Source organism: Hippopotamus amphibius, chromosome 16 (genome assembly GCF_030028045.1).
Source record: "Hippopotamus amphibius kiboko isolate mHipAmp2 chromosome 16, mHipAmp2.hap2, whole genome shotgun sequence".
Classification (NCBI taxonomy): Eukaryota; Metazoa; Chordata; class Mammalia; order Artiodactyla; family Hippopotamidae; genus Hippopotamus; species Hippopotamus amphibius.
The window spans coordinates 7,510,740-7,525,228 of record NC_080201.1 but is presented as its reverse complement, the minus strand read 5'-3'; the positions used below and the strand labels follow the sequence as shown (position 1 = coordinate 7,525,228).

At 46.8% G+C, this 14,489-nt stretch overlaps 1 protein-coding gene and 1 pseudogene across 1 annotated transcript in view; both read right to left on the bottom strand.

Moving 5' to 3' along the window:
• Positions 1-13,041, bottom strand: part of CDYL2 (chromodomain Y like 2) — a 178,453-nt gene extending 165,412 nt beyond the window's left edge. Inside the window, exon 1 of the mRNA XM_057712881.1 lies at positions 12,836-13,041. Coding sequence (XP_057568864.1) covers positions 12,836-12,859 — 24 coding nt within the window. The 5' untranslated portion in view covers positions 12,860-13,041. The remainder of the gene's footprint in view (positions 1-12,835) is intronic.
• LOC130839431 (U4 spliceosomal RNA) lies at positions 9,391-9,596 on the bottom strand (annotated as a pseudogene).
• Positions 13,042-14,489: the final 1,448 nt, after the last annotated feature.

Genomic DNA, 14,489 nt, shown 5'->3' with positions numbered 1-14,489 from the left:
TGCAACAAGAAACCACAGCAACGAGAGGTCCATGCACCACAAAGAGTAGCCCCCAACTAGAGAAAGTCCGCGCACAGCAACAAGGACCCAACGCAGCCAATAAATAAATTTTTAAAAATAATAATTTAAAAAAATAAATTTTTTAAAAAAGAAATATTCAGGATGCTAATTCAACAGAACATAGATGGTGTCTGGACAAAACAAAGGAGGCCATATTTCTAGCTATGGAACAGGTGGATGGAGGTACTATTGAGACTAGGAACCCAGATGCAAAAGTAAGTCTTACCTAGGTTGAACATCAGTTCAACTTTGCATATTTTGAGTTTAAACAGCCCAAGAGAGTTAGATGGATAGCTCTGGAGTTAAGGGGAAAAAAAAAAAAAACAAGCAAGTGCCAGAGACTTGGGAATCACCGGTCTACTCACTGTAGCACAATGAGAGAACAGAAGAACCCTGGGTCAACACTATAAGAAGCTCCAGTGTTTAAGGAAGAGGCAGCAGAAGATGAGGACAGAAAGGCAGCTGAGGAGGGGGAGAGCCAACTGAGGAAAATGTCTCAAGAATAAGGGGTGAAGACCCAACAGAAATGACAGCCTCTGAAATATCTCCCTGCCTGTGGTCCTGTGCTGCATGCTGTACAGCAAGGAATCACAAGCACGATCGTATTGTACCACATGGCAGTGCATCAACACTCAAGACCTGGGCAGCCCCAAGAAGCTTTCAAATGACAAATGATGTCTTTGGGAGGAACCTTTAACCTGAAATATAACCTAGGGGACAGATATGTGTTCTGGTGGATCCAGAGCGGAGAGACTCACCGATCGGTGGACTGATTGGTGAAGAGCAAGAACTGATGGTATAGTGGATAATGCCATACTCCACCCAGGTCCCCTTTTCAGGGTTGAGGTGCCCATCCCCTCAACTTCTAGGAATATCCATGCTGCTATGGACTCACAGAGGTGCCCTTCATAAGGAACTGCCTTGCCCAAGAACACACTCCCCCCTCATGGGGCAGCCTAGCAGCGATGGCTGGCTGACGTAGGGATATGAGGGTCCAGTTCCCTGGCCTCAACTTGGGACATTTCTGAAGGGCCATCCCAGCTCCCAAGCCTTCCTTAGGATCCACTGAGACCTCAGTTGTAACCTCACTGCTGGTCTGCTTCACCATTTGTCCCATCCTGTGTTCCTCACTTCCTTACGGGTTTATCTCCCAAGAGCATCCTTCAGTAAACCCTCTGGATACAATTCTCCAGTTCAAAGTCCAGTTCTAGGGAGCCCAACCTAAAACAGATGGTACGTATCAAATTGGGCCAAGACACTGAGGCTTGAGTAGAGAGGCAGAGCTGCCTGTGGCAGAGGCAGCTGCAAACTATAGGGCAGTCTTTGTGTGTGTCAGTGTGAAAGGGGCTCTGTCACATGCAGCACTTAACACAGAATGGCCACTCTCAATCCAGCCATCACCCATAATGAAGGATGATGGCTTGAATGTCTGAATTCACCTTAAGGGACTTTTGTTAACTAATAAATCTATACAAGACCGTGTGGAAGGCAAAATGGAAACTTGAATTTCAAGGACAATCTGAAGGAATCTTAGAAAAGGGAGAGAGGAAACAGTAAAGGATGCTCACTCAGTAGAAAGCGGGGGTGGCCTAGAAGCATAGGTTTAGAACATTTTCAATGACTCATTCAACGAATATTTACTGAAAGGTTACTTTGTGCCCAGCAAAGTGCCATGAGTTGAGAATACAATCAGGGAAAATACAAACACGGCCCCTGTCCTCACAGAGCTTAGAATCCAGCAGAAAATTCTGGAGTTCGGTGATGGAACCCTTCTTCCTCATCAAAATAGTTCCAGGAAACCTAACACATAAAATCAGATATATGTGATAACTTCTTAATGGAGATGTCTTCTGTAAGTAAAACTCATGACACTTTCCTCTCACTGAGTTAAGTCACGAGAACAATAAAGCCTATTTTGGTTTAAGAGCAAAGTTTTGAAGGATGAGGATGTTACTGTCTTCCTATAATAGCCTCGGCAATTTAGTTCCGCATTTGGTTTGCCTGTCCATAAGAAAACAATCCCTGATTTGCTATGAAAAGTAGTTGCAAGTGGTATCAGGTTTGGTTTGGTTTCATCATCTCGTCTTGCAATCTCTGCGTGTCCTTCACTCTAACTCATCCTGAAGTCTGATGTTTGTTTCATGGTTGAACCTTTAACATACAACTGCTCACAATCTTTCTCTCAAAAGTCAGGGCAGAAGGACCCAGAACTCTCAACAAACCGACACACTACCTTTTACACAATATAAGGAGACAAAGCGTTAGCCATTCACGGATCACTACCACACGCTGATTACTTCTCTAGGTCTAGAACATCCACACTGCACACTGCACCACCTGAACACTGAGTGGTATTTAATGGAGTGGGATGCACTGTGCTATAAAGCATGTTTCCCTGTGTAATTTCACATGAGGAGATAGGAACAGGCCTAAAGTTTTCTTAAGAACGTTGCAGACCCATAATGTTGCTAAAACAGTGCATTTACTGGAAGTTCAAATACATGTCCAGAGATGGCAGGAAAAGCTATATTCTGAGGTCTGCTTGCCAAAAAAAAAAAAAAAAAAAAAAAAAGGAGCTGAGCTGGCTGCCCCTTTTAATGTAATAAAAACACTGCCATGTATTAAAAACGTGGTATACAACCATACGTGGGCGTTAGGTTTTTCTTGCAATCACATTCTGAACAACCGTTTAAAAGACGTCCGTGGCTGCAGCCCCACCACTTAAGCATAGTTCTAGGCACACAGTTAACCGACAATAAATATCTGATTGATGGATTACTGAACAAAAATAACTATGTTTAAATAAAGTTCAAATCCAGCATTTGTATAAGATCCATGGTTTATTAGCAAGAGCTCTTGAGATATAATTTTTAGAACACTGGACTCATAAAGACAAGGAAATGAAAATCAAAGAGGAAAATTCCCTGATCAGGAATCCGAGAATAGGGTGGTGGCCCCTCGGCAGGGGAATTCCTGGTGTGGCAGAGTGTGGCCCAGGGCCCCAGCCCCGCATGCGTGTCCCGCCAGTCTCCACACTGACGCTTCTGTAAGTCATTCAGAAAGCAGTGTGGCGATGGTGTGACGCTGGGGGGGATTCCGGGAGAGACGGGATGACTGGAGCGAATGAAGAATAATTTTTTTTTTTACTATTTAACATTTTAGTGATAAAAATATTTATGATTATAAATTGCATTAGGTTTTCTATTATCAAACACACAAGAGAAAGCACGACATACAATGACAAACTTATGGCCCTCCAAGGCTTTCCAGGAACCCGATCACAGATTTATATAGGCCTGGTCAATGGACTGGCATTTCACTGGAGGGATAGGACCTCTGGAGGCAGCAGCTTCCACCCAGTGGCTCAGGCTAACTGGGCAATGTCAGAGGGAGACAATGAGCTGAAAGAAGGAACAAGAAGGGGTGCATCATGACCAATGATGACAATCCCCATCATTCACTCAACTACCAGAGCAGAGGCTGACTCAAGGCAGGGGTGAATTTCAAACCCAGAGGAGGCCTGCCCCAGGGGTCCAGCACCACCTCTGCCTGCCATCCCAAGCATGGCTCCAGGAAACAGAAAGACCAAGAAATGGCAGGATTCTTAGAGCGCTAGGCTTGCCCCTCTTCACACCTGCAAGTAAACAAGATGATGACAGCTATGAAGAAGCAAGGTGTCTATGTGAAAAAGAAACAAGACTCAACCAGAAGGAGGAATTTCAAAAATAGAAGAGCTCTCATTTTACAGCAGAGACCATCAAGGTTCAAAAAGACTAAAAGACATAATCAGTTGCTCACTGTTACCAAACGGTGGTGTGTGGACAAGAACACTGACTGTATCAATCAGGGTTCAGCCAGAGAAGCTGAACCTTGAGGATATATACATTAAGAGACTTATGTGGTTGTGCAACTGCCTAGAAGAAGTCTAAAGTCATAAGGCAGGTCATTACGAAGGGAAAGATGGAACTCTTCCAGGCTGAAGCTGCTATCCACAGATGCAATTTCTTCTTCAGGTACGTTCTATTCTTAAGGCTTTTCAAATGACTGAATCAGGTCCACCCAGATTTTCTAGAATAATCTCCTTTACTTAGAATCAACTGATTATGGACCTTAATCACATCTACAAATAACCTCACAGCAACACCTATTTTAGCGTTTGACTGAATGACTGACACATAAAACACCATCACATTCATCTGTTAATAGCACCCCAGTGATCTCTCAAAGAATTGCTGGTACAACAAACCCGTTAATGAAGAACTTTACCTCCTTGTCCTCAAAATAGCAAGATCCTTTCCTTGACCAAATTTTATTTAGAAAGGTTCTGGGTGACTACATTAAATATGTTCTTCTTTTTTTCTCCAGCTAAAATTACTGAAGATGTTGGACCCAACTGTCTCAGGTCAGGAGGAGAGGGGTTTGTAGCATTCATGGAAAATCACTTCTTGGGTCCAATAATCCAAATTCTATATCACAATGTTTCTGTTATCCGAGTCATCCAAAGTAGCAGAGCATGTGTAGAACTAGGAGAATGGAGATGACTGATCCATTCTCCCACTTCACCCCGGATATCACATTCACTCCCTCCTCACTCTCAAACTCAAGATTCTTTTTTTTTTCCACTGAAGTATAGTTGATTTACAATATTGTGTTTATTTCTGGTATACAGCAAAGTGATACATTCGTTTTCAAATTCTTTTCCACTGTAGTTTACGATATTGAATATAGTTCCCTGGGCTATACAGTAGGACCTTGCTGTTAATCTCTTTTATATATTGTAGTGTGTATCTGCTAATTCCAAACTCACACTGATCCCTCCCCACCTTTTCCCTTTGGTAAACACAAGTTTGCTTTCTGTGTCTATGAGTCTCTTTTTGTTTTGTAAACAAGTTCATTTATATCACTATTTTTAGTTTCCACATATAAGTGATACCATATGATATTTGTCTTTCTCTGTCTGACATTTCACTTAGCATGGTAATCTCCAGGTCCATCTGTGTTGCTGCAAATGGCATTTTTTCATTCTTTTTTATGGCTATCACACTGAAGATTCTTAAAAGTGTTACCCATGTGAGATGTCTCTACATCCCCATTTCCCACACACCCCCATTCATCATCACACTGCAATCAAGCCCTCACACCAGCATACCCTATGGAATAGATGCCCCCTAAGGTTACCAATGACTTACTGGTTATTACACCCAAAGGACTCTGTTGACCATACCTCCTTTCATGAAATGCAGTTTTCCACTGCCGTCCATAACAGCAAAGCCTCTTGTTTTTCCTTCTACCTCTCTTGCTATTCCTCATGAATCTGATCTTCTTTCTCTTCTTCCATCCTGAAAATGTCCACTTTCTCCAGTCCTCCTCCATTGGACCCTCCTTGTGTTTATACACTGTCCTTTGGCTTTCATTATAATGTATACATCAATGATTTCCAACCTCTACCTCCATGACAGATAATGCTTTTGAGTCCCAGGCTCACATGACCTACTGCTATGAACATCTATACCTGGATGTCCCACAAACACTCTGCAGTCATTACCCTTTCCACTGCCCCCACCTCCTCCAATCAATGCTTCTTCCTCAGTTCTCTATCTCCATGACTGGTTCCACCATCCACCTAATGGACCAAAGCAGAAACCATGAAGTTATCCTTCAACTCCTGCCTTTCCCTCAATCCCTACATACTGTCAATCGAGTCTCACTTGAGGCGGGATGAGGAGAGTACAGCTGAAAATCACATTTTCCAGCCTCCTTTGCAGCTAGGTGTGACATATAATTATTCAGGCCAATGAGATGAAAGCAGGATTGCATGGAACTTCCAGACAGTTGTTTACAGAGGATGACTCAATTTTGCCCCTCCCTCCTGCCTGTCCCCTCCAACCTCGTACACAAACAACGGCTAGAGCCCAATGGCCACCTCAGACCACACAGGGACCTTAAGGGTAGAAGCCACAGCTGAGGATGAAGGAGAAAGAAGGAGCCTGATACCCTGAGAACTTCATGGAGCATCACAGTAACCTTGCACTGCCTAACTCCAAGTTAACTTCGTGTAAGAAAATAAACCTTATTTAAGCCACTGTTATTGTACATTTTCTATTATAAGCAGCCAAACACAATCCTGACTGGTATACCAAATTATATTGATTCTTCTTAAATATTCTAATTCCATCCATTTCTCTCCATCTCTACTACCACTCCTTTAGTTCAAGTCACCAATGTCACTTGTTTCAATTACTGAAAGAGCATACTAACTGGTCACCATGCTTCTAGTCTTCCTCCAAACGAATCCACTGTCCATTTCTGAGGGGTAACCTGGGATTATGTATCAATAGTGTTAAAAACGTTAGCATTCTTCAATCTAGAAATTTCACATCTCAGAATTTATCCTGAGGAAAATATTAAGACAGGAATACAAATAATTATGTTCATGGAGGTTAATAACAGCAATATTTAAATGGTTTATAAAAGGAAACAATCTAGATGTCCAACAACAGGGGATCAGTTATACACAAAACAGTGCACCTATTCAAGTGAAAATTAACCTGTCATTAAAAATCATGATATAGAATAATATTTTAAGATATAAGGAAATGCTCATTTTATATAGGTGTATATATATGGAATATATATATGGAAAAAGGGTTATAAAATAACCCTTGTACCCTATATTTCAATTTGATTTTTTAATTACATAAATATGTATAGAAAATAATTTCACTCTTATATTTATAACTACACCAAGAAAGCTAACATTTTTATTAATTCAGATATCACATTAGTATTTAGTAAACATCAAGTGTATGCTAAATGTATAATAATAGTCATCTTAGGTATTATACTTCCTTTCTTTATGCTTATATTTTTCCAAGATGCAACAATAAATATAAATTGCTTTCAAAAACAGAAAAGATAAATATTCTCATTAAGTCCTGCAGACCTGATCATGCTCATTTCCTAATTTAAACTCCTCCAGAGTCATCACCTCCTCTGGAAAGACTTCTCTCATCCCTCCAAAGCAGCATCCCCACCACAGCCCTAGAGAACCTCATCTTTCCCTGTACTAACACTCTTCCCACTGCACTGAAAACTGCCTATTTTCTTAACTATATCTCACACTAGACCACAGATTCAGGGAGCACATGCTCATCGTTTCCCTAGTACAGTGCCTGGTGTATATTTGGTGTTCTATTTATGTGAAATGAGCAAAGGAACAATAGTGTTATGAATTCAGCCAGATCTACACCTCTCTTCACCATCCAAGAGATGCAGAAGGACCCACATCTTTGGAATCTAAATGTGTCTCCAATACTTAAGATCTTTGATAATTACCATGCCTGAACCATTCCTTAGTGATTGGTCAGGCTGCAAGAAGCTGTATGAACTCCTTTCAAGGACAGTTTAAGCCCCTGAAGAAATGATTTTATGTGAGGAGGAATGATTTCATATAAAAGTCTATACTACTTGAAAATAAGCTGATATCCAGCCACAGGGGATAATTTAAAACAACTTTCAAAAGCTGGAATCACAGACCCATTCGATATTCCTCAGGTGCCTACCATGTGCCAAGAAATCAGTTCAACTCATCTGATGTATTTTCTTTGACAATATTTGCCTCTTCAAATACTGCTACAGAGATTCAAGAAGTTTTATCACTGACTGTTCTGTACCTACACGTGTTTCACCTCAGGCATGAGTGGTAAGTAGGGGAATATGAAAATATAACAAGCTGTGGTGATTCTTATGTGATTTTCATAGTTTATTAATATTTTTAAGCAATCACAGGAAAGAGCTCTCACGAGGAAAGAGAAAGACTTAAGGATGTCTGAAGACCTTAGAACAAAGCTGGAAACGCACTCAAGTGCCTTCCTTTAATATGAGTAGGGGCCGATCGTGGTGTCAAGAACTACTACCTTTCCACAACATTAACCTGACTGGCAAAGCTGCAAATTACAGAAGAAGCAGCTGAAAAAAAGATTTCTCTCTATACAGATGAATACAGAGGGCTACGCTCTGGATCAGATTTAATTTCAGTGAAAATGGTCTCTATTAGAAGTGAATGACGTCTGTGGTCTACAGAGAGAAGAAAGAAGCCCAAGCCCAATTTGAAGGCTGTAAAGGATGGACTGACCCAGTGAGGGCAAACACCAGCCAGGTGGAGATTTAACTGAGCTGTGTTTTCACTAGATTTGGTTTTGGTTTTGTTCCTGGTTACGAAGTTCCAAAGGTTTTCAGCGGTCGGCCTCAATCCTGTTTTTGCCATAAACCCTGTTATTTTCAGTGTGTGATTTTGCAGGACACAAGGTGCTTATATAGCGCTATAACGGAAAACACCACAGCATTCATCACTGCAGCAGCATCCATCACTGTAGCAGCGTCGACTTTAAAGTAAATTTCTTTCAACAAAACTAAAATCCCATTGTTATTGTTATTTATTTTATTTGGAATGAAACTAAAGCAGTATTTTTAATATATACACATTATTATACACATGTTATATAAACACATATGTATTTATTAGATATGGATACAGGCATCAATCCCCGCCCCCCCCCCCCCCCAAAAAAAAGCCACACGGCAGTTGTATCCATTTAAGATAGAACTTTGGGAAACATAAATCAATGGAATGTTGACAAACATCAGGAACTGCCACTGCTAAGTCCACCTTGATAAATTTCAACTTGGCTGCTACTGACTTTCTCTATAGATATACAGCACTCTCTGTGAACATTTTTGCCAACTAAGTAGAGACCTCCTCCACCATGTCAGCTATGACACGGGAGAGGGTATAAAATACCACCCAACAGCCACATGGAGAGCCACACGGTTGAAGCTTAGATGCCACATGGTTGAAGCTTAGATGCACTCAAACTTTTTAATGAATAACAGTCTGGCTCTCTGGAAGGGGACCCAGCCACACTTCCTTCCAGACAGAACGGAGAGCCAGCCCTACACATGGTGTTACCACCAGGGAGAGACCACAAGCCAGAGAAGAAAAGAGAACAGAGGGTAGTGCTCAACACAAGCAGAGCAAAGGTCAGCCAAGGTATGTTATCTATACTTACGTCAGCGTTCTGCTCACTGATTCAGTCAACAAGTATCTGAATGTGCAAGGACACAGAGATGGACAAGACAACTGGGCTCCTTATTCTACTGATTATGTCTTCCTGATAGCCAAGCATCTTAGCGAATGGTTGATTAGTATCTTGGGGTTGCAAACTCTAATGCCTACTGGACCCAGAAAAGTAACATAAGAGTGAAGCAGAAAGGGTGCCTGGTAAGAGGGAGCACTGGGACAATTATAAACTAGATATCCCATGCCCCATCTAAAGGTATTCAAATCCATATTTCTTATCTACCATCAAGACAGGGCAAAACACACTGACAGCCTAGACCTGGCTCACGAACTACCATTTTATGACTCTTAACGTTTAGCAGAATGTAGACCAAAGCATCTGGGAAAATTTTTCAATTAGCAATAATCATGCCTTGGATAAACCTCATTGGCTACGATACTGCCACTGCACAAAGCTAGACCAGAGCATCTGGATAAGGAATTTCGTTTTGCATCGAGATATCTGCTTTTAAAATGCTCAACCCATATTTAAGATCACCTTCCTATAGGTGATGGCTACAATACACCAGATGATGATGAGAACTCTGCTATAAGAGAAAAAAATCTATCAAGAGCCAAAACTTTGGAAACTGAGCTTCATTCCATATTTCTTCATTATGATTGAAGAGTGCCATTACATAAACAACGTTTTCATTTGCTGGCGTCTTTAAAATTAGCACCTATTCCTTAAAAAGATGCTATTCAGGGAAGGCCTGCTCTTTATAATTCAACTGTTTGAAGCACCAAAGAGAAGCTGAAGAATCTCCACAATCCAAATCACATCTTCACCATAATGGGTCAAGGATAGTGTCAGCAGACACACAGGTAAAATAAATCGATTATAAATGTAACAGCCCTTGCCCATTCAAAATGTGGTTTCTTGGTCAGAAGTTACAAAAAGCCATTTTATATACCATTGAGTACTATATTTAATTAATGTAATATCATAACTGAGAATGGTATCAGTTTTCTTCTTTTCTTTAAAGGTAAATCAATGTACTGGATATTCCAAGATTTGTCCTTAAATCAACATGCTATTTTTTTACACACAACAATTTTGCAGTTACAAATACATATGCTAATGTACAGTTAGCACTTCTTAATTGTTTTTAAAGCTAAATTTGGACAACAAATTAAATTCCTCAGTATGTGTTATGTAATATAGACACAGGCTATAAAAATGTTGACATTGGTTTTATTCTTGTAATGCAATTTAGCCCTTTTAGTAATCACTGTGCAAATAGCCACAGGAAAACTATTTTACATCTAGTACAATTACCTACTATCACAGAAGTAATTATTATTATTGTCTTGTTTACTGAACTTCAGTAAGAATTCGTGAGGTGCTAGGATACTTCCAAGGCTAGTGTGAAATCTCCCCTCTTGACAGACTCATCTGGCAACTATAATTACCAGTGTTAAGGAGGGCATTTCAGATGATCATTAAACAAGAAATTATCCCCAGAAGGTTCGTAAGTTCCAAACTTTAAATGGAGAAATACTGACAGCTTCTAACACATCCTCTTAATTCCTTTGATGCAACTTTTCAGCAGGCAAGGTTAGCAGCTCTAAGATGACTTGATATCAATGGGTAGGAAAATCCATACTCCCAACGAGATGAGCTTTGCCCCTGAACAATATCTACTTTTGGCCAATGTCCTAAGAGTGCTGCTTGTACTTCGGGAAGCTCAATCAAACATCCCATTTTACTGTGCTTCAACATATTTGGTTTCAGAAATTGCTCTGCCATCTTGAAACAGACAAAAGTGCTTGGGTGCCCCACTGGCCACAATCTGCCAAAGTTCTTCACCAGGTCTCTATCCAACTTCATCTTCTCTATCAGCACAGGGATGAGGAAGACAGTAGGGTAGAGAAGAAGTCAACTTGCATCACTCTTTCACGGAACCCAGAAACATCTTAGCTGGATGGTTCTGCCCCAGGATATATCATGGAGTTTCAGCCAAGATGTTGGCCAGGGCTGTGGTCATCTGAATGCCTGACTGGGGCTGGAGGGTCTGCTTCCAAGGTGGCTCATGCACAAGCTTGCTAAGCTAGTGCTGGTGGCTAGCAGGACGTCTCAACTCCTCACCACATGGACCTCTTCATAGGACTGGAGTGTCCTCTCATGTCATGACACCTGAGCCCACTAGTGGTCCATGACTGGGCCTCACCAAATCCAGAATCATCCAAAAGACCCTGGCCGCACAAGAAGCTGAGATGCTACCTTGCCTGTTCTCCACTCTTCTTCTCCCACTTCAGCCAGCAAATCCACCACCTGAAAAAGCTTCGGCTGTCCAGAAGGCCAAGAGGAAAAAGTTCACTGTGGGTGAATCACCCCTGTAATCTCCTACCCAGAAGGTTAATTCCACCCCTTAGGGTGCTCATCTCAATTTAGCCAAAATCCTTGAGAACCAGGGCTAACGGTCATCGATTTATATGCAGGGGAGTCCAAGTCCGGGCTGAACTCTGACTCAGGCTTCTTGGAGGATCCGCAGGCCGTCGGGTTGAAGATGGCGGGTCTCTCAGCTTCCCTATCCTGAATCTTCTCTTGGGGCCAACAGCTCTTTCGGGCATTCTCCCCAGGGAAAGGGGATTGCTTCTTGTTTCGTCCACTTGTCCAGAATCCAAAAGCAGGAACTGTTGTTTCCAGAGCTATTAAAACCTAGCTCCCAAAGGCCATGGCTATTTCTCCATTGTTTCAAAGATGCCAGACTAAGGTCTTCCTTGAGCACTTTTGAGACGCTTTCAAAGTATCCGACGGTGGCCACTACCTGTGTGGACCTGAAGACAGGTATCCACTGAGGGTGACGCAGAGCGTTGGGAGCAGGGCTCACATCCCACATCCTCTAGCAACGTGTTACCACCCACCTCCGACTTCCATGTGCTCTTGCTTCCACCGAAGGCCCTCTACAGCGCCCCCTCTCGCCCCCAGCGAGCACGACACCCGCAAGGACCGCCCCCCACGCCCCAGCCCCAAGCCGGCGGCGGGGGCAGCAGGTGGGGGGAGGGGGTGGCCTGGTGGCCCGGTGGCCCCGGGGAGTGGTCTGGCGGGTGTCTCCCCAACCCCCACCGGGCCGCCCCCTCCGCGCCCGCCCACCCCCAGCCCCCAGGACCCCCGCCTCGCCCCGGCCGGGCTCCGCTCCGTCGGCCCGCCCCCGCCCCCGTCCCCTCCCGCGCCCCCGGCCCAGCCCGGGCCGCGCACCCCCCCCCCCCGGGCCCCGGGCCCCGCGCCCCCGCCGGCCGCCGCGCGGCCCCCCGCATCCCCGGCACGTCCGGCGCCGACTTTTACCTGTACTTTCTGCACTCGAGGCGGCTCGTCGGGCGAGAAACACCTCCCCGGGACCGCTACCTCCCCCGCCCCGGCTCCGCCCGGCTTCCTCCTTCCCCTCCAAGGCCGCAAAGTAGATGGAGTAAGAGAGTGTGTGTGTGAGAGAAAGAGAAAGAGGGAGCGGGCGCGGGCGCCGCGGGAGGGCGGGCGGCGGGCGGGCGGCGGGCGGGAGGCGCGCCCGGCCCCCGCCGCCCTCCGGCCGCCGCCGCCACCGCCGCGGGCTCGGCAACTCCGGCTCGCGCCCGGCCCCGGCCCGGTCCCCGCCGCCCGCCGCCCGCCGCCCGCCCGCCCGCGGGCTGGGGCCGGCCCGCGCCCCCGCGTCCCCGTACCTCGTAAAGGTCCCCAGAAGCCATGCCAGGCTGCGGAACTTGGCTCGCCGGGTGTGCGCGTCTGCTCGCTCGCGCCCTCCGTGCGTGTGCGCGAGGGGGCCCGTGTGCGCGTGTGTGTGCGCGCGTGTGTGTGTGCGCGTGTGTGTGTGGTGTGTTGAGTAAACTGTGTTTTTGCAGAATGACAGGCTTGGGGGCTGCCTATGCGCAGAATCAGAGCGGGCGGCGGCGGCGGCGGGGCTGGCGTAACCGGCAGCGGCGGCGGCGGCGGCGGCGGCACGAGCGCGGGCAGCAGCGACGGCCGCGCAGCGCGCCCGGGAGGCACCGACGCGGCCCGAGCGCCGCGGCCCCCGCGACCCGGCGACCCGGCGGCGCTGGCTGCGGCGGGCAACGGCTCGCCCCGGCGCCGCCTGCAGGAAGCCGCCCCGCGCCCGCCGCCGGCCCGGACGCGGCTGCCACTGGGCGAGTCCCCGCCCCCCGGGAGCCCGGCCCGGCCCCCCGGGGGGGGGGTGGGGGGAGGCGGCGGGGGCGGCCGCCCGGCCGCGCCCCGGGGGACCGGTCCCGGAGCCCGGGAGCGCCCGAGCCCGCCCTGCGGCCCCGGGCGGGCCCCGGAGGCGGCCTGCGGGGCCCCCCGGGGGGTGGCGGGCCAGGTGCCCGCCGGGCGCACCCTGCCCCGGCTGCGAAGGGGCGGCCAGGAGGCAGGTAGAGGGCCGAGGGGCCCGGCGGGGAAGGGTCCCCGGACGCGCTCGGCCGGCCCCGGGGGGCCTCGCCTCTCGCCCCGCACCCCCGCGAGGGAGTGGGCGCCGCCCGGGGAGACCTGGCCCCTCGGGACCTCGCGGCCCCTCCCCAGCTGCGTAGCCCCTCCCTCTAGCCCGGGTAGCGAGATGTGGAGGCCACAGGAGGAGGCACGCAATGGCCCGTCCGGAGGCGCCCGAGAGAACCAGGACAGCACCCTGGTAAACCCTGGAAAGACTTTAGAGCCGGGCGTGGCCTTCCCTCAGCCACCCCCAGCCCCCATTCATTCACTCGCCCGTTATTCAGCAGACGTCTTCCAGCGTCTACCCAGCTGCCCTGTGTCCCTGGATAGGTACGACAGGGACCCTGCCCGCAAGGGGCTTTAAATCCGAGAGGAGAGATGAGCCACGCGCACGTGAGGAGGATTCAGTCGCTCAGTCACAAGGAGCTCCAACTACGGGCCAGGCTCCAGAGCTGGAGGGACTCTGAAATCCAAACGCGTTCTTAAGTTCTCTCTTCCTACTTCATTGTGGATACGTGGTCACCCTTCTGTTTACAGATACAGCTGACTCAGGACCTGGGAAGGCAGGCTGTTCTGAAATTGGAGGAAAGGTCTTCCTCACCCTAGCCCAAAAAATGCCCAGTTGGTCACTTTCTCCAGCTGTGATGTGGACTTAACTCACATCCTCCCTTGGTCTTTTCCTATGTGTGAGACTTTGGACAAGTCACTTTACCCGTCCGAGCTTTGCTTTCCTCATTTCTAAATTGGAGATGGGAACACACACCTAAGGTGATGTGAGAATTGAATAGAGGATCTCTGTATACATGAAGTGGCCTATCCCAGCAGAATTCCAGAAAGTTATTTGTGTCTGAATTTGGACCCTGAACTGCCCTTATGGAGAGGGAGATGGCAAAGGGGAAT